Source organism: Lithobates pipiens, unplaced genomic scaffold (genome assembly GCF_037356315.1).
Source record: "Lithobates pipiens isolate NorthernLeopardFrog02 unplaced genomic scaffold, aLitPip1_a1.2 Scaffold_28, whole genome shotgun sequence".
NCBI lineage: Eukaryota > Metazoa > Chordata > Amphibia > Anura > Ranidae > Lithobates > Lithobates pipiens.
The window spans coordinates 146,770,202-146,790,927 of record NW_027507789.1 but is presented as its reverse complement, the minus strand read 5'-3'; the positions used below and the strand labels follow the sequence as shown (position 1 = coordinate 146,790,927).

The 20,726-nt window shown below is 48.8% G+C and overlaps 1 protein-coding gene across 3 annotated transcripts in view; it reads right to left on the bottom strand.

Moving 5' to 3' along the window:
• Nucleotides 1-20,726, bottom strand: part of MYO15B (myosin XVB) — a 337,586-nt gene that overhangs the window by 66,865 nt on the left and 249,995 nt on the right. For all 3 annotated transcript variants that reach the window (XM_077459669.1, XM_077459670.1, XM_077459671.1), the window contains 2 exons: nucleotides 1,935-2,008; nucleotides 1,783-1,859 (listed from right to left, as the gene is read on the bottom strand). In XM_077459669.1, coding sequence (XP_077315795.1) covers nucleotides 1,783-1,859; nucleotides 1,935-2,008 — 151 coding nt within the window. The remainder of the gene's footprint in view (nucleotides 1-1,782; nucleotides 1,860-1,934; nucleotides 2,009-20,726) is intronic.

Below are 20,726 nucleotides of genomic sequence, written 5' to 3'. Positions count from 1 at the left end.
TTGTAAGTGTAACTTCCGGTCGGAACACTACATTTGTAAGTGTAACTTCCGGTCGGAACACTGCATTTGTAAGTGTAACTTCCGGTCAGAACACTACATTTGTAAGTGTAACTTCCGGTCGGAACACTACATTTGTAAGTGTAACTTCCGGTCGGAACACTGCATTTGTAAGTGTAACTTCCGGTCAGAACACTACATTTGTAAGTGTAACTTCCGGTCGGAACACTGCATTTGTAAGTGTAACTTCCGGTCGGAACACTGCATTTGTAAGTGTAACTTCCGGTCGGAACACTGCATTTGTAAGTGTAACTTCCGGTCAGAACACTACATTTGTAAGTGTAACTTCCGGTCGGAACACTACATTTGTAAGTGTAACTTCCGGTCGGAACACTTACATTTGTAAGTGTAACTTCCGGTCGGAACACTGCATTTGTAAGTGTAACTTCCGGTCGGAACACTACATTTGTAAGTGTAACTTCCGGTCGGAACACTACATTTGTAAGTGTAACTTCCGGTCAGAACACTACATTTGTAAGTGTAACTTCCGGTCGGAACACTACATTTGTAAGTGTAACTTCCGGTCGGAACACTACATTTGTAAGTGTAACTTCTAGTTGGAACACTTCATTTGTAAGTGTAACTTCCGGTCGGAACACTGCATTTGTAAGTGTAACTTCCAGTTGGAACACTTCATTTGTAAGTGTAACTTCCATCATTGCATGGATATGGGGTGTTCCGGGCCCTTGTTATGTTATCTGGGGCTCTTCTGGCCATGCAGTACTGCAGTGTGGGATGTGGCCAGAGGTGCTCGGAGGGATCCAGGACAAGCCTGAAGCACAAGTGGTCAGCTTGAGGCCGTTCATAAGTAGGAGTCATTCGTAACTCGGAAACTGCCTATGCTTTAAAACTTTTCAATGTTGCCAATATACGACATGAGCCCTTTAAAAATATAACTCCTCAGACAGCACTCACATTAACCAACAGCCAAAAACACGGGAATCTTTCCCTTAAGGAATTATTGTTTCCATCAATTACACTATTATGCATTATTCTATTAGCTTCATCCATTCCTGCAACAATGTGCCACATACTGTATTCAATATAAATAATGTCAACACAACTTCATAGGTTATTGTGTGTTGTTATTGAGCGATAGAACCTTTCACCACAAGGATCAGCTGGATCAATTGATGGGTTCAGGCTTTCTGGATGTGTTGTGCCTTGAAGTCCATCACAGGTCTGCAGAGTATTCACTGCTACATGCTGCTGAGATGAAGAAAAACTGTTCTCTTCTATTGGTAAAGTAATCCCTAGGTCCATCTACCCTGTTTCCCCAAAAATAAGACCTAGCGCGATTGTCAGTGATGTCTTCAATATAAGCCCTACCCCCCCCCCCCAATAAGCTCTACCCTGTTTCCCCGAAAATAAGCCCTACCCTGAAAATAAGACCTACAAGGACTTTGGGGTAGGGCTTATATTGCAGCCATCACCGACAATCACGCTAGGTCTTATTTTTGGGGAAACAGGGTAAGGGTTTAGGGGTGTCCGTCTGCACCATAACAGCCAATGGCATTGTGTACACAGAGCAAAATTACTGAGCTACAGTAAGGAAGGAGTGTCCGGTATGGACAGCCTGGCCTCAGTTTCGCCCCCCCGCCGAGGGCTGTCCAAGGCAGTTGCTTCACTTTGCCACAATCACAGCATGCCCCTGGACACAAATGTACAAATTAGGGCTCTTCTACATCTGATTAGGCAGAAAATTACTTATTTGTATGTACTCACTGTTTGGGGTTTTCGGTGATCTGTTTCAGCACCTGGCAGTAGACCTCATCTTTTAGCATTGGTTTTTCTCTGCACAGCTGCAAGAAATACTTATTAACCACGTTGTTTAAATTTATATCTACGCTAAAGTATCTATTATTCACCATACTTACCACCAAGATCTCATAGATACATTTGACATCATCCTGCTCCCGGTACTGCTGGTCTCCCATGAACCTCATCAGAGCTGGGCAGAAAAAGATACACAAATTAAATCTGAACTGAAAAAGCGACCCACATATATATATATATATATATATATATATATATATATATATATATATTTATAATTATATATGTGTGTGTATATAAAGAGTGTGACAGTGCTAGGCCCTGCCACTCTGTGATTATAGGTAGGGGAAAACAACACATAGTTCACACTAATATAGAGTGCAGAGCTCCAGAGTGTCTGTACTGAGCACAGGAAACTGGGTATTCAGCTTTCTCTGTGTATTTTTATCCCGGATCAGGATCCAGAGTCTGAAGGCATCAAGGTGTGCACCAGCCTACACCAATCTGTACCTTGGAGGGAGGGGGGTGTAGGAGTGTGATATGTTTGATGACAAACATATGACCGATGACACTTTGAGCACATATACGAGCCATGTGGCCACATGGCTTCCATATATCAACAATATAGTTATTCTCTGGACAGGTACCCAGCAACTCCTTGACATCTTTGTAAATAACCTCAACAACACATTTAACTTGAAATATACTGTTAATAGTCACTCTGACATTATATCTTTTCTTTATATCTTTAAAGATCTGTTTGGCCACCACTCTGGATCGCAAAGTGACTACAGGAAACACTATCTTGAATGCCTCCAGCACTCATCCATTGGTCCGTAGCATTCCTTATGCCCAATACATCAGATTGAGAAGAAATTGTACACATCTTACTGATTTTAAAATTCAGGCCAACCTGTTGTGACGACGCCTTCTACGGGGGGGGGGGGGGGGGGGATACCAAATCATTGCTACGTAAGGCCTTCAACAAGGCACTAAAACAGTCTCATAGAGATTTACTTTACAAATCCAAAACTGACTTCACGTCCACGGTGAAATTTATCACTCAATATTCTGACCAGCAGCAACAACTCCGAAATATCTTATCCCATAACTGGCACATTCTCCTTAATTACCCGACGCTTACTAAATATATTCGTGATTTCTCAGATATCATTTTCAGACATGCAAGGTCCTTAAGTGATAACCTTAATAACAGTCATTATACCACTACCTCACGAACACAAACCAGTAGTAAAGGGATGTACCAATGTGGTCACTGTACTTTTTGCCCCTGGCTGTCCACAGGGTCCCGATTCACACTCCACAACAGGGAAGTGTTCCACCCTCGTTTTAGGGCTGACTGTGGTACCCAGGGTGTAGTCTACTTAATTACCTGTCAACGTAGAATGCTCTACAAAACCATCCACCAACTTAGAAACTTCACAACCACATCTATTACTCTACCAATGGTAAAATGATTACACCTGTAAGCAGACACTTAGGCCTCATTCACACCTGAGCATTTTGTAGCTTGAAGCCTGAAGCTACAAAACACTGGAGGGGAAAAAAAATCCATTATTCTCAATGGAGATGGTTCACATCTCCACTCCAAGTCGCCTAAAGCTGAATGCCTGAAGCTCAAACAAGTTCTGGACCCTTTTTTGTTGCTTGAATTGGGCAGATTTGGGCCTTTTTCTTCTTTTTACATTGGTGACCTTTTGCCCTGTACAACATCGCGGCGAATGCGGTAAAAACCACCGCAAATCGCGGTAAAAAACTATGCAAAATTCCACGGAAGTGGCGCTCCCATGACACCCCCCTACTCAAGGATTGGCTTCAATGCATTAACAATGTAATGACTATGGAGGACCTAATACACCAGGCCAATGATACCCCTGCAAAGTTCACAACTACATGGGCCTGTTGGATTCATTTTCAGACCTCTGATAAGTACAAAAGTCTTATGCAGACCTGAGAGCCAGGAATGAGGCATGGACCTCTTTCATAGGAATTTAACCCCTTGAAATGAACTCATTTATTGTATCACAGCATATAACCTCTTAGACTCCCAGGATTCAGAAGTCTACAAAACCCCTTATATATTTTGCTAAATACTCATGTTGATAGATTATACACACACTTTCCAATAGTTATTCACAAAAATCGCTTTATTCCTCTGTCTATACTCTTAACGTTTAATGTGCCTTGAAAGGGATGCCCAAATCAAACAAAACATCTTCAGAGACTCGATTAAACACCTATGATCCACAGGTAGCAAGTTAGATACCTTATAAATGTCACACGATATATTTTCATTTGCTAGTGCACCCCTTTATAGTCACGCATAGCATACTGTTGTCTAATATTATATCTTGTCTTTCATTCAAGGCGCCTGTGTTCGCCTATAAGTTGTAACAAATGCCATTGACTCATTTTTTTTTTTTGATTTTACACTGTTTGTACTTTCTGTATTGTGATTTGCATCTTCAATAAAATGTTTTTGAAAAAAAAAAAAATAAAAAAAAAAAAAAACTATGCAAAATCACTGTAAAATCGCACGATTTTCTGCCTGAAAACGCTATGCTCAGATATGAATGGGGCCTTAGACCTTTACCACAGATTTGATTCATCCCGTCTTCTGGTCCTGGCAGTTATTCCACAGGATCCCAGAGGAGGTGACTGGGATAAAAGGATCTTGCACCAATAAACTAAATGGATAGAGCGTCTTAATGCTACCTATTCACCTGGAATTAATGAGGTACAATCCTATAAGGCATTTCTGTAGATATAGGACTATATATACACTCGGTATTATTCATTTTGGGAGACTACCTTGGATTTGTTCAGGTGGCTCGCCCATCTAGTAAATGGTTAACATGATGTGTTGCCATAATTTAAAATCTAAGAAGTAGTGAATAGATGTTCCCACTTGCTTAAACTGTTGAACATATGTAAATGTATTTTTTTTTTTTTTTTTAACAACACGGTTGGTTTTATTGAGAAGACAGAATATAACAAGCAATATACAGACATCTCAACAGACTGGTACAGCACAAAAGTTATCCATAATTAATACATCGTAACAAGAGAGCCAAAGAAGCAAAGCTACAAGAAAGGAAAGTGTTCCTGAACAAACGGGCTCACAATCAGACCCGTTACATACCCTTACCAGAAATACAAGTACGGAGGAAGGAGGGGGGTGGGGAGGGAGGGAAGGGAAAAGGGGGGGGGGAAAGGGGGGGGGGTCCACCTTCAATACCACAAGAATTCAAAACTGTTCCACCCAAGGTAACCATACCCGGTCAAACTTCTGCGGGCACCCTCTAACTAGATAAGTCAGCTTATATAGGGGGAGGACAGCATTAACCGCAGCATCCCACGATTTCACCGTAGGGGGCGAAGACGATATCCAGTGCCGGAGAATTTCCCTCCGGGCGTAAAACACCAGGAGGGAAAGCAACAGCTTACTGTACCGCGGTCACTGCTCATCCTCCTGAATCCCCAGGAGGGCGAACTCGGGCGTCATAGGTACTGCTAATTGCAGGCGAATATTAATACAATCGAAAACATCCCTCCAGAACTTTGCAATACAGGGGCAATCCCAAAACATGTGTAGAAAAGTGCCTTCAGGGTAATGACACCTGGGGCATTCCGGGGACCGATGAGGATAAATTCTGTGCAGCCTCTGCGGCGTAAAGTACACGCGGTGTAAACATTTCGTATGGATCAGCCGGTCCCTAGAGGAGATCAGCAGCCGGGACCCGTCCTCAAAACACTCCTCCCAATCCTGCCTATCCAAACCAGGGATGTCTGCCCGCCACTTGTCCCAGAGGATGTTCATCCTAGGAGAATCGGAGCGCAACAGAACCTGATACAGCGTGGTAAGGGTCTTTTTGAGAGATTCCTGCGCCAGGGTATCCTCAACCGGGTCCGCACACAGCACAATAGGCCTGGGAAACTGTGCCCTGGCCGCATGTCGCAGTTGATAATAACGAAACAGCATAAACCCAGGAAGCCCCGACCCCTCCACTAGACTTCTAAAGGGCAGTAAGGACCCCTCGGCATAAATGTCCCTGAGGGTCCGGAACCGACTGGAAGTGGGGGAAGCCCGGGTTACCCCATAGCGGAACAAAGGGCGAATATTGATCCTCCCGAAGGAATCGCCTTCTAGCCACCGCCCAAGCCCGTAAGGTTGTCTCGGTAGCAGACGGAAGAGATCGATACGCCCTAGGACCCCTGTACACCAGATTCCCGAGCTCTCGCATAGAACCCAAGGCCGCCGCCTCCAGTCCCACCGCCGCATTGGCCCCCGACTGTTCAAACCACCATCTCACCGATACTAGGATCGCCGCCCAATAATAAACCTGCAAGTTCGGCAAAGCCAAGCCCCCACACCGGACCGGCAACTGCAAGGTAGCTCTAGCCAGCCTAGGGGCCCCGCCACTCCACAGAAAAGTGCTCATGTGTCCCTCCAGCTCCCTAAAAAAGGAACTAGGGAGCCACACCGGGCAGTTGCGGAACATATACAAAAAACGCGGGAGGAACATCATCTTGACAATGTTAATCCGACCCAATAGGGACAGGGGTAAGTCTTTCCATTTAACACAATGGTCCTTAAATTTCGCTACCAGGGGTTGAAGATTAAGCCGACGAAATGCCCGAGTCTCCCTCGTGACCAACACTCCCAGATATTTGAACTCCTCCACCCAAACCAGCGGGGACGGTGACTGCAACACCCTCGCCTGAGGATCTAAAGGGAATAGGATAGACTTAGACCAGTTAACCTGAAAGCCCGAATATTTGCCGAATTCAGTGAAAATATCCAGGGCAGCCTGCAGTGAGGCCCCCGCATCTTGTAAGTATAACAGGGCATCATCCGCATATAGCGAGATTTTCTCCTCCAGAGGGCCCACTCTAAGACCCTTGACCTCCGCTGATTCCCTAATTAAAATCCCAAGGGCTCAAGGGCTAACGCAAAAAAGCTGGGTGACAACGGGCACCCTTGCCTGGTGCCCCTCTGGAGGAGAAAAAAATCGGAAAGGGTGTCGTTCGTGCGAATTCTGGCCCTCGGACTCCCATATAGCATCCGCAGCCAACCCAAAAATTTAGGACCCAGCCCAAACCTTTGGAGCACTTCCCAGAGGTAGGCCCACTCCACAGAATCAAAAGCCTTCTCTGCATCCAGAGAGGCTATGACTCTGGTGCCCATGTTGTCATGAGGCATGTCCAAATTAAGGAAGAGCCTGCGAATGTTGATATCAGTGCCCTTCCCCGGCATGAACCCCGTCTGGTCCCGGTGGATTAGGTCCTCCAGCACCTGCATCAATCGGCGTGCTAAGATTTTCGCTAGCAGCTTAGCGTCTGCGTTAAGCAGCGAAATAGGCCGATAAGCTGCGCAATCTTCAGGATCCTTACCGGGTTTGGGCACCAACACCACCACAGCCTCAGACATTGAATCTGGGAGAGAGCCCAACTCCGCAAACTGGGAAAAAAGGGAGACCAACAGCGGGGCTAATAACTCTTGATGTGTAGAATAAAATTCGATTGGGAGACCATCCGGTCCCGGGGCCTTACCCGCCTGCATACACCCCATCGCTACTTGTACCTCCTCAAGAGAAATATCCCGCTCCAGGTCCTCCCGCCGAGCCGGGCTCAGGCATGGGAAGTCCACCCCATCCAAGAACCCAGCCAATTCCACCTCCGAATAACCGACCCTAGAGGAGTAGAGTCCCCGATAATAGTGCAGGAACCGGTCGTTAATCGCCTCAGGGGTGGTCAGGGGGGCACCCCCGGCATCCCTCAATCGCCCTATGTGGGTCACCGGGCACTGTCCCTTGGCCAACCAGGCCAAAAGCCTCCCATTTTTATCCCCATATTCGAACACCCTCTGGGCACTGGACAACATGGACTTCTTGGTCAGGTCAATCCTGAGCAGCGATAACTCCCGAAGGGCACCCTGCCAAAGGGAATAATTATTAGGCTGCGGGCTGGTAACAAACCTCCCCTCCAGATCTCGCGCTCGTTCCTCCAATAGCCGCAGAGACTGCACGTATTCCCTCTTCCTTTTACAAATCCTTCGCATGTATTCACCCCTAATCCAGGCCTTGAATGCATCCCAGGCACACAAAGGGTCGACAGAACCCTCATTGTGTATCCAAAAGTCACACAACGCCTCTGGGATCTCGTCCCGGATGCCCACCTCCTCAATCCAGTACTTCGACAGCCTCCACAATCTCGGTCCCGACGCCCCCACCCCTCCAACCGACACCAGCAAGGGAGCATGATCCGATATGCCCCGGGAGAGGATCTCCGCAGAGACCGTCTCCCGAAGCACAGCGGAGGACGCAAAAGCCATGTCCAACCGGGACAATGTCCGATAGGTAGCGGACAGGCAGGTTTACTGTGCATCAGAGGGGTGGAAGTGCCTCCACAGATCCATTAACCCAAATGCAGAGGCCCAGTTGGACAACCCACAACTGGACACAGGGGAGGGATGAAGTCTATCCAAGGTATTAGACATAACTAAATTGAAATCCCCAACCAGTAACACCCGCTCCACCCCCAACTGAGCCACCACCCTCATCACACTGTATAGCAGAGCACTGTCTGCCGGGGGGGGCAAATACAGGCCCACAATAACAAAGGGGATGCCGGAAATCAGCGCATGAATCAAAACAAAGCGACCCTCCGGATCCGTTTTGATCAGCATGGGCTGAAAATCCAGTGATTTGTGCACTAACACACTAACACCCCTGGCAAAGCTAGAGTAGGAGGCATGATAATGCGCTCCCACCCATGCCCTCTTCAAACCTAAGATCTTGGAACCGATAAGATGCGTTTCTTGGAAAATGCAAATTCTGGGAGTGTATCTGTGCACAAATTTAAATACCAGGGCGGAGTTGAGGCCACGGACGTTCCAAGAAAGAACTGTCAAATCAGCCATGATCTCTGCTCCGCCATCCAACCAGGATCCCAACAAGGGTGCGCCATCTCCAAACATCCTCCCCTCCACAGGACCAGAACCTCCCCAGCGTCTCCAGGCCCCCTCTGCACCCGCGACCCGCTCTCCACGTATTAGCAGAAAAACAGCCCACATATAGAACCCACACATGTCTTCTCAAACCAACCAAACCAATCAAACAGAACTTATACATTCCCAAACCCAGTAACCCATGGGTCGCAACAGGCGTCCCCCCCCACCCCCCTCCCCGTGCACCTCCCAACCGTGGAGGGCACATACACCCCCCAATAACAAACATGAACAAGTTCAGATGGGGTAAATGGCAGCGGATTCGCACCCGCTCAGGGTTTCACCGACAGTCCCAACCACAGAACAGTGGGAGAATACAAAGAGTAGAAACTACAGTCAATGTCTCCGTCCCGAGATGCTGGAGTACGGACAAAAAATAAAAATATATTTACCAGTGAAAACAATAGAAAAACAAAAGAAAATGTCTCAGTATGCCAGAAAAAGTCCAGGGAGACCCCCAGGAGTAAAACAATAGCTCCGGGGCGATAAGTTCCAGACAAAAGTGCGTAACTAGTGCCATCTCAGGGAGCCCAACACTTCCAAAATAAAGAACAAAACAGGAAGGAAGAACTCAAAAATAGAAGGGATAGCCAGGGGTGGCTGCTAGGCCCCACAACTAAAACAAGAAGGAGAAAAAGGTGGGGCACCCTCCAGAACTGAACGGGGAAAATAAACAGAGGCAAAGCTTCCCTCCCAGGTAGTCCATGTCCAGCTCACCCCTAGTTTACATGGAAAGCAGATCAATTCCCGGTACTCGATCCACAGCTCACCCACGGGGAAGGGTGTCCAGCCAGGCGCTAGCATCCTTAGGGCTAGTGAAGATCCGCACAGTCTCACCGTCAACCACACGTAACTTGGCTGGAAACAGGATGCTGTACCGAATGTTCTTGCTCCTCAGAGCGGCCTTGACCGCATCGAACGACCTGCGTTGCCGCTGTGTCTCAAGAGTGTAGTCGGGGAACAGCATAAGCTTGACGTTTCGATATGGAATGTCACCCGCGGCTCTGGCCGCGCGAAGAAGTTCATCCCTATCGCGGAAGTTCAGCAGCCTCAGGATCAGCGTGCGCGGAGGAGCGCCCTCCGGGCTGGGCCTCGTGGGACCCGGTGCGCTCTCTCCACTGTGAAGTACGGGGACAGCTGTGCGGCAGGAAGAACCGAACGCAACAGGTCCTCCGTAAAGACGGTCGGATTTCTACCTTCGACTCCCTCCGGGTGCCCTACAATACGAAGGTTGTTACATCGGCTCCTGTTCTCGGCATCTTCTGCTCGGTATTCCAATGCCCTGACCTTCGTTTGAAGCGCCCGTATGGAGGCCTCATGGCTGGTCACCGCGTCCTCAGTATCTCCAATCCGCTGTTCCGCCACCGAAATCCGGGAGCGGATCTTATCAATATCCTGCCTCAGCAGCCCAACATCCAGCTGTACGGCCTCGATTTTATTCGTTAGGGCAGCCTGACACGCCGTAATAGCCGCCATCACCTCCGGGATCCCAGGCGGAGCGTCCTCCACGCGGTCTGTCTGCGACGCCATATTGCTGAGGCACACTGAAGCAGGCCGCTGTGTCGGGTCTTCCAAATGCTCAGCGGGCGAGAGGAACCTCAACTTCTTGGCCCTTCTGGGACCCCCCGAGCTTCTTGAAGGCATACACCGGTTTCTGGTAAAATTTGGCACCGCAAACGGATAATTCAATGGATGTCTCACCAGCAAAGCTCAGGCAGCACGTCTGCTCAGTCCACCATCCCGGCCACGCCCCTATGTAAATGTATTTTTTAAGTATACTACATAAAAAACATGTTTTCTCTTCTTCAGGCATATATGTTATATGTATGAACTGTCTGTCTGTCTCTGTTATTCAGCCCTCTAATTGCATGTTGAGATATGTGGGCAGATTTGCGGCCTGGTAGCTGCGGCTCTATATCGTGCAATCCATGCAGGTCAGGCTGCCGCACTGTGGGACTAACCTGGGGTGTTTCCCTTCTGGCTCACTGCTCCCACCGAAGTTTATTTGTCATTTAGCTTTCTGAGCTGTCACATGGCTCCCGGGGAACTGCGCGTGGGCGGTTCTCAGTGTGCCTTGTGTTGAGGCTTAGTTAGTTAGTCACTTTCCTAGTCCCCTTTGGGACGCTCGTTGCCCCGCTTCCGCTCTGTGGCTGCTGATCATTCCAGCCGGATATGCATGTTAGAACGGTGGAGTGGTTTGTACGCATCCCTATTTGGCTGGGTCAGGTGATGCGGAAGCCTTCGGTGCCTTTGGTTCCACTCCCTTGATTGGGACATATATAAGGCTACTACATCACTGTGTTTGCCAGAGGTTTTGTAACCACTAGGTGCTGGTGCTGTTCTCACTATTTACATCTAGTTTCTACCATACATATATCAGCAGCATTTATAGTGGTGGTGCGACTTCCCTCTTTTTTCTCTGCAGTATATGTTGAGTTAACACATTTATTGTGTTTATTCTAATGTTTCTTTAATATTTCTTGTCATCTGGTATGTCCCCACATGTGCGCACAGCTCACTTATGCATGCAATTTCTCTTAGCCCTTGTACACACGGTCGGACATTCTGACGAAAAATGTCTGATCGGACCGTGTTGTCGGATAATCCGACTGTGTGTGGGCTCCATCGGACTGTTTCTGTCGGAATATCCGACAGACAAAGTTTTAGAGCTGGGTTATAAAACTTTCCGACAACATGATCCGATCGGACTTTGTCCGATTGTGTGTAGAGAATTCCGATAGGACAAAGTGCCACGCATGCTCAGATCAAATTCCTAGACCAAAGCTATTGGCTACTAACCTGAACGTAGTCCCATCGTAACGAAATAACGTCGTCACGTACGTACGATCGGATTTTCCGACAACTTTGTCTGACCGTGTGTATGCAACACAAGTTTCGGGCAAAATCCGTCAGACAAAATCCGAAGCCCCGTACACACGAGCGGACTTTTCAACATCCAAAGTCCGACGGACTGAGTCCGTCAGACTATTCGATCGTGTGTGGGCTGCAACGGACTTTTGACTCGCCAAAGTCCGAAGGACTTTAGAATATGGAACATGCTTCAAATTTTCCCGAAGGAACTCCGCCGGACCCGGTCCCTTCGAAAAATTCGCTCGTGTGTATGCTATTCCGACGGACTAAAACCGACACTAGGGCAGCTATTGGCTACTGGCTATGAACTTCCTTATTCGAATCCAGTCGTACGTCATCACGTTCGAATCCGTCGGAGTTTAGTGTGATTGTGTGTGGCCAAGTCCGCTCAGCCGAAAAGTCCGTCAGAACTCTGTCGGAACTCCGTCAGAACTCCGACGGAACTCCTTCGGAAGTCTGTCAGACATAAGTCCTCTCGTGTGTACGGGGCTTAAGGGTTGCTGTATTTCAACCACAGTCTTGTTACTTTGTTCTAAATATATTGTTGATGTACCAAATATAATAGATATTATATACTTACTTGGCGTCTCTTTATTCTACCTGGAAAAATATTTATAAGTTCCCGGAGAAGCAAACTTTTTGCAATATTACTATTTAAATCTCTTCAGCCATGTTCAGTGCTATCGTGGTCCCCTGGCCCTGCACTTTCAATTCAAGTGGCTGTTATTGGAGATATTAAGTGTGTAACTATAGGCTGCTACAATGATGTTTTTATATGATTTTTTATAATCTTTATGTGTATTGTTACAAATAAAATGTGTTTTGTTTTTTATCAGTGGTGCCTACAAAGTCCATATTTCCTTCTTCTATACATCAAGGTGTCTAGGCTGGGATGAGGCCTTAACTCCTGTGTCCAGGGCTTATTGGAGACTTGCAGTTTGCCTGAGTGTGCATACTCGTTATAGGTGAGGCCTACGTAAAGCTCAGGGCTCCAGCCAGGAGGTAGGTGTGCTCCTGTTTGAAGACAGCTATGTGCTCCTGTTAGGAAACAGGGGTGATCTACTCAGGAGACAGTACTCCATGTTGAAGAAATTCCATGTGAATTGGGCTGAGAGAGTGGAGGCAACTAAGCGAGTCTTGGAGCCTGAGAGAGAATCTGAGATAGCCAGGAAAAATAGGATTTTTTCCACTCACCGTAAAATCCTTTACTCTGCAATTCACCGACTGACACAGCTTCTCTCTTTAGACCATTGGGCCGTCCCCAAGCAGTGCCAAAACGAGGGGTGGGAAAACAGCATAAAACTGCATCCACCATGGCATGTGGGAACTAGTACAAACTTTACCCACAAAAAAACTACAGTGTGTGGAATAACCACCACAAAAAAACAGTGTGCTCCTCAACAGAGAAGCACTACCCTCAAACCGCATCAAAAACTGCGGTAACGAATGCAACAGTGCATTAACTTAAAGGTACTGCGTTTTTACCCAAAAAGGTAGAAAAAATGAAAAAATTGTATATGCAATTGCAACTATACAGCCGCCTGCAAAACTTCGCGGGTAAAACAGGCATCACCCAATGCACCAACATCTACCTTGTAGAACTTTGTAAACGTGTGGACAGACGACCAGTTCGCAGCATTACACACTTGAGCGACAGACGCTTGATGTCGGAAGGCCCAAGACGTTCTGATTGCCCTCGTGGAGTGGGCCGTGACCGGAAAGGGGGGCGCCTGCCCCTTCAAGGTGTAGGCTTGTACTACAATCTATCTGATCCACCTGGAAATGGTGGCCGACGAGACCGCCATGCCTTCTTTGGACCAGCCACTGAAACAAACAGTGAGTCTGACTTCCGGAAGCCGTGGCAGACAAATACACCTTCAGAGCCCGAACCACGTCCAGGGCATGAAGGGCAACCTCTTTAGGATGTGTCGGCTTAGGACAGAAAACACAGTTGAGGACGCAGCACCACCTTATCCTAAGGGATAATCAGATAGGACAAATTGCAGGACAAGGCCACCAGTTCCAAAACCCTCCTGGCCGATGTGATGGCCACTAGAAAGACCACTTTCTGGGAAAAAGTCAACAGGAGAAACTCTCTGATATTTTCAAATGGCAGTTTTTGAAGTGCCGATAATACCAGGTTCAGATCCCACGGGGGTAACAGTGGACACACCGGAGGGACTACATGTCGCACACCTTGAGGTTGCTGAAAAAGGACAGCCAAAGCTGATATTTGTCCTTTAATGGTGCTTAACGCCAATTTCTGGCCCACCCCTTGGTGAAGAAACAGCAGGATCCTGGATATAGAAAAGGAGCGCGGACGCCAGGCTTTCTCCTCACACAGAGATGTAGGCCTTCCAGGTACAAAGATATATCTTCCGAGAAGAAGATTTCTGTGCTCTCAACATAGTTGGGTTCACCGAGTCCGACAGACCCCGGTTCCTCAACACCTGGCTCTCAATATTCATGCCCTTAAAGCCAGCGATGGTAAAGCAGGATGGAGAATCGGACCTTGAGACAGAAGGTCCTCTCACAACGGCAGTCGCCAGGGATTGTCTGCCACCAGGCGCACTAGGTCTGCGTACCAAGGACGCTGTGGCCGATCTGGGGCAACCAGTATTACTGGGATCCACTCGGCTTCCACTCTACGAAGCAGACGTGGTAACAGTTTCAGTGGAGGAAAGGCGTAGATCAGCTGGTGCTGATCCCACAGAGCCACCAGCGCACCTGACGTGCCTGCCCAAGGATCTCTTGTCCTGGACACGAATCTTGGCACATTCCGATTGAGATGGGAGGCCAGAAGATCCACATCTGGTGTGCCCCACTGCATGAACAGTAGCCTGAACACCTCTGGATGCAACGCCCATACTCCTGGGTCCAGCATCTGAAGACTTAGATAGTCCGCCTGCCAGTTCTCCACACCCGGGATGTAAATGGCCGACAGGGCCGGTACATGCCGCTCTGCCCACTGAAGTATGTGAGCGACCTCCTGTACGGTAGCCGAGCTTCTTGTTCCTCCTTGTGATTGACGTATGCCACGTATGCCACAGCAGTGGCGTTGTCTGACTGGATCCTGATCGGACGCCCTTGCAGTCTCATTGACCATGTGGAGAGGCATAGCCTGATCGATCTCAGTTCGGGCAAATTGATCGTCAACTTGGATTCCTCCGTCGACAAGAGGCCCTGAGTCGACTGAGCTCACATCACTCCACCCCAGCCAAATAGGCTGGCGTCCGTTGTGATCACCATCCATTTCAGAGGTAGGAACGACTTCCCGGACTGAAGCACCGGGGATCTCAGCCACCAGATCAGGGAACCCCTGACTAACTGGCTCACCTGGATCTGCCGATCCAGGGACAACGGAGATTTGTCCCACTTTGTCAAGATCTCCTTCTGCAGGACTCTGGTGTGGAACTGGGCATCAGCAGTTTTACCACGGCGCTGAGAGTCTGCAGCTTGTCTGAAGTAAGAAACACTCTCGCTTCCACGGAGTCCAGCAGCAAGCCTAGGTACGCCAGCGCTGAGTCGGTACTATCACCGACTTTTTTAGGTTCAACAGCCACCCAAATTCTTGCAGGGTCTGCATGGTGATCGCCACATCCTCTTCTAACTCTGAGGTGGAAGAAGCTCTCAGGAGGAGATCGTCTAGGTAACCCACGATCGCGATCCCGCATTGGGGAGAGCCACAAACTGGTAGTGGGCTTCCCCAACTGCAAATCACAGAAACTTTTGATGCCTGAGGCATATGGGTATGTGCAGGTACGCATCCTGGATGTCTAAGGATGCCAGGGAGTCCCCTTGATGGAGTGCAGCACTACTGAGTGAACTGATTCCATTCTGAACCTCTGCACTTTCACAAAGTGATTGATGGCTTTTAGATCCAAGATTGGACGTACCCCTTCCTTCTTGGGAACTACAAACAGGTATAAGTAGAACCCCTGGAAATTTACAGATTCCGGAACAGGTACAATCACCCCACGATTCAGCAGGTCCCTTACTGCCCCAAGAGGGCCTCCTGGCGAACCGGGAGAACGGGCATGCTGGAGGGGAAGAAACTGTGTTGCGGCCAAGAGAGGAACTCTATCTTGTAGCCGTAGGAAATCAGATCGCAGATCCATTGGTCGGACAGTCGAGAGGACCGCTGGGCTGCAAACTCCCGAAGGCGACCCCTCACCCGAGTCATGGGTGGGGGCAAACCTCCATGTGGTAGCACTTTTGTTCGCAGGCTTGTTAGGCATTTCTGTCCTGCCGTGGTCGTCCTGTCAGGCTGGGGACATTTAGCCGACGCTCCGGGTGGACGAAAAAGCCGCTTGTGAGTGGAAAAAGAGGGCCCTTGCCTACGGCATGGCTCCTTAGCCTTCCTGGCCTGTGGGAGTAGAGTACTCTTGCCACCTGTGGCAGTCTTAATAATGTCATCCAAAGAGGCTCCAAAGAGCCGGTCGCCAAGGAAGGGAAGATCCGTCAGGGCTTTTTGAATGCCTGGTCATCAGACCAGCATTTCAACCAAATCAGGCACCTCAGCACCACTGCTGACACTGAAGCCCTGGATAACAGGGGGAGGGTATCCAGGACTGCGTCACAAATGTACTTAAGGCCTTGCACTAGTTGGTCTGCTAGTTCCACGCAGACAGGAGAAACCTGCTGTTCTCCCAATTTGCGGTGCAGCCGTTTTGCCCACTCAGTTAGTGTCTGCGACACAAGTGCGGATGCCAGTACTGGTCACATGGTTCACCCCACAACCGCAAACAAGGAACGAGCCACTGCCTCGGCCTTCCTGTCAGTGGGATCCTTAAATGCAGGAGTCCCCTCTATGAGGATCGTGGTTACTTTGTTTAACCTGGCTACTGGGGGGTCCACGACCAGAAGAGCCGACCACTTTTTGAGAATGCTCTCCTCAAAGGGGCAATGAACCGCCATGTATTTGGGGACCGAAAAGGTCCGTTGCGGTCGACCCCATTCCTTGTAAATGAACTTGTCAAAATAACTCAGATACGGGAACACCTTAGGGGAATGGCTGGCTTACGGGGTCTAAGGAACCGCTACACCAGCAGAGGGATCTGCTGCTCTTGAATCCTCAGGGTATCACGCACAGCAGTGATAAGTGCTCCAACAAGCGCTTTGTCGCACACGGACCCGGATGGGGACTCAACCTTACTGTCTGAACGGTTCTGGTCAGCGTCATCTGAAACGACAGAGCAGGGGTCACCAGCCTCAGCAGGGCCAGAGTCTGCGTCAGAGCTCTCCCCAAAGGACGAGGGGCAGGGGCCACTTTTTAGCACCTTGCGCCCACGCACCGCCTCCATCTTGGCAACGAATGAATTGAGGACTGCCGTCAATGCGTCCAAGGGCACTGCGCATTCCGCAGGTGAACCGGTTGCAATTGCCTGGATTTCAAGGGAAGAAACACCAGTTTCTGAAGCCATGCTAACCCTACCCTGTCTGCCACCTGACGGGGGACTTAGGACAGCGATGGTCCCACCCTCCTTACTGCTGCTGGCTGAGGGGCTCTTTCCTGCAGGACTCACCAACCTGACAGGTTCAGCGCTGTCCAGCAAATAGTGCCCGTGTTCTCTGTCAGCTCCCAGGTGCAGAGGAATCCGCTCTGTGTCATTCAAAGCTGCTGCTAAGGGCGCTGAAACCACTCTGCAATGTGCTCAGGCTCAAAAACAATGGCCTCCCAGCGTCCAGCATAAAGACATAAAGCACTGGGAAAATGGCCGCCGGATTACAGGAACACATGCTGTATCTACAGATGCTGAAAAAACATGCTCAGGCTTCTAGAAAATGTCCACCGGCCGCCGAGACAAAGGAGAGCATGCTTTCCCTTGCCCATACCCAAGATGGCCACTGACACTGAAAAACCATGAGGGACAGAGCTAGAAAATGGCGGTGAACAGCGCTGCAGATATCACAGGCACAGCCTCAGAGGCACCCCCAGGGACATGAAAAACACCACTCAGGACACAGCCAGCCAGCACAGCCCCCCCACAGGTGAGAGCCCCCCCGGAGAGCCCCTGCACATGACACACACACCGCTAAGCAGCCACACGCATCATCCCCCACAGGGAGGTGGAGAGAAGATAGGGACAGGGAGAGAAGAGAGGGAGGTGAGGGACTTCGAATCGACCTCCCAGGGAATTCCCAGCTGCTCAGCCCCACCGAGGCAGGGATAGCTGTACTTACCAGTCATGAAGAGCTGGGAGATATTCCATTACAGACCCACTCTCTGATCAGTACAGGGTGGCTGCTGGCCTCGGCACACTGTGACGCAGACATCAGTAGCCCGGTCATATGTGCGTCCCGGAGCATAAAAGCTCACTAACCACATCTGGAGCTGAGGTACTTTGTGGCCGGCCTAGAGCGTGGCTGTGACCTGCACACGCTTGCTGGCCGGGCTGGGGAAACTACAAGGATAAGAGTATCCAGCCTGTCATCCAGCCGGCTGTTGATAGCAGATCACAGGATCTTTCATCTTGCGCAAAAAGCAAAGCTTCTGCAGAAAAACCACAGAACGATGCGCCTGCAGGGTTCCTAGGTCCTTCTCTTTCAATAGGCAAAATAAAACTGAGGCTGCAGTAGCATGCTGAGGGGTTGTTACCTAAGGGACCACCCCTTGGACGGAACTAGAAAGTTCTAGTTTTATTATCTCAGTCCTCTCCTGAAGGTGGCATAACAACCCAATGGTCTAAACAGAGAAGCTGCGTCAGTCGGTGAATATATGAGAAATAACTACCGTATATACTCGAGTATAAGCCGAGATTTTCAGCCTCTTTTTTGAGGCTGAAAGTGCCCCCCTCGGCTTATACTCGAGTCATCGCTGTCTGCCCGCTCGATTAGCGTGTCGAGCAGACAGACAGCGGCCATTCTATAATTCAAAAGCCGCGCCTCCGGCTCCGCCTTCGCCTGTGATAGGCGGAACACTGAATTTCCCAGCAGCCTGTGTTCCGCCTATCACGGACATCGTATCATCCTCGTACTACGGACGAGGATGATACGATGTCCGTGATAGGCGGAACACAGGCTGCTGGGAAATTCAGTGTTCCGCCTATCACAGGCGAAGGCGGAGGCGCGGCTTTTGAATTTTACAATGGCCGCCGAGGCGCCGACGAAGAGGGCACGGGACGGAGGCAAGGCAAGGCACGGCACGGGACGGGACGGGACGGGACGGAGGCAAGGCAAGGCACGACACGGGACGGAGGCAAGGCACGGCACGGGACGGAGGCAAGGCACGGGACGGAGGCTCGGGACAAAGGCTCGGGACACAGGTAGGCTGGACACACACACACACACACACACACACACACACACACACACACACACACACACACACGGATGGAGACACACACACACACAGGGATGGATGGATACACACACACACAGGGATGGATGGATGGATGGAGACACACACACACAGGGATGGATGGATGGAGACACACACACACAGGGATGGATGGATGGATGGACACACACACACACAGGGATGGATGGACGGACACACAGGGATGGACGGACATACAGGGATGGACGGACACACAGGGATGGACGGACACACACACAGGGATGGACAGGCATGTCTCACCCTCGGCTTATACACGAGTCAATAAGTTTGCCAGTTTTTTTGGGGGTAAATTGGGGGCCTCGGCTTATATTCGGGTCGGCCTATACTCGAGTATATACGGGTATGTGCAATTAAAGTGCAAATGCTTCCTAGACAATGTGATCAATATTAAATAAACATATGTGTCCCATAAAATTCCAAACCAATATTAAGTCATCATATACGTGTCAACATTTTGTGAATAAAACCAAAAAAGTTATAAACATTCATTTTAAGGTCATTGCAGGTATATCAAAAGATATAAAATAATATAAAAGTTCCTTCAAACAACCTAGAAAGTATTACTGGTGTCCTTCAGTATTCTCTTTCAGAAGAACTGTGCAAAAAAGGTACAAAGAAAGTGCAAAAAAGGGGTCCAAAAACCTAATTCAGCCAAAGTCGCATATAGACGCATGTATGTCCAATACGTGTCCAATGTTAATATTTGGCTGATGGTACTGCCACCATAGACTAATGCTGTAATCAAATACGTAAAAACAGTGGGGAACGTTTCATTCGCTAGTGCATACAGTGCTTTTTAGATTTTATATCTTTTGATATACCTGCAATGACCTTAAAATGAATGTTTATAACTTTTTTGGTTTTATTCACAAAATGTTGACACGTATATGATGACTTAATATTGGTTTGGAATTTTATGGGACACATATGTTTATTTAATATTGATCACATTGTCTAGGAAGCATTTGCACTTTAATTGCACATAGTGCTTTCCTAATAACACTAGTTTGTGGCGATAGGCCAATTTAATGAATCACTAATTGGGTTTAGCTCCATAACCTTTTTATTCAATACTTTAAAAACTTCCCTCCCCTCCCTGTTAAGGAAGTGAGGGCTCCAGGTAAAGGCAGCTCTAACCCTGTACATTTGATCCACACATTTCATCACATTGGAGTTTTCTATTTCTATTTTTATATACCGTATATACTCGAGTATAGGCCGACCCGAATATAAGCCGAGGCCCCCAATTTACCCCCAAAAAAACTGGCAAACTTATTGACTCGTGTATAAGCCGAGGGTGAGACATGCCTGTCCATCCCTGTGTGTGTGTCCGTCCATCCCTGTGTGTCCGTCCATCCCTGTGTGTCCGTCCATCCCTGTGTGTCCGTCCATCCATCCCTGTGTGTGTGTGTGTCCATCCATCCATCCATCCCTGTGTGTGTGTGTCTCCATCCATCCATCCATCCATCCCTGTGTGTGTGTGTCTCCATCCATCCATCCCTGTGTGTGTGTGTCTCCATCCATCCATCCATCCCTGTGTGTGTGTGTATCCATCCATCCCTGTGTGTGTGTGTGTCTCCATCCATCCATCCGTGTGTGTGTGTCTCCATCCGTGTGTGTGTGTGTGTGTGTGTGTGTGTGTGTGTGTGTGTG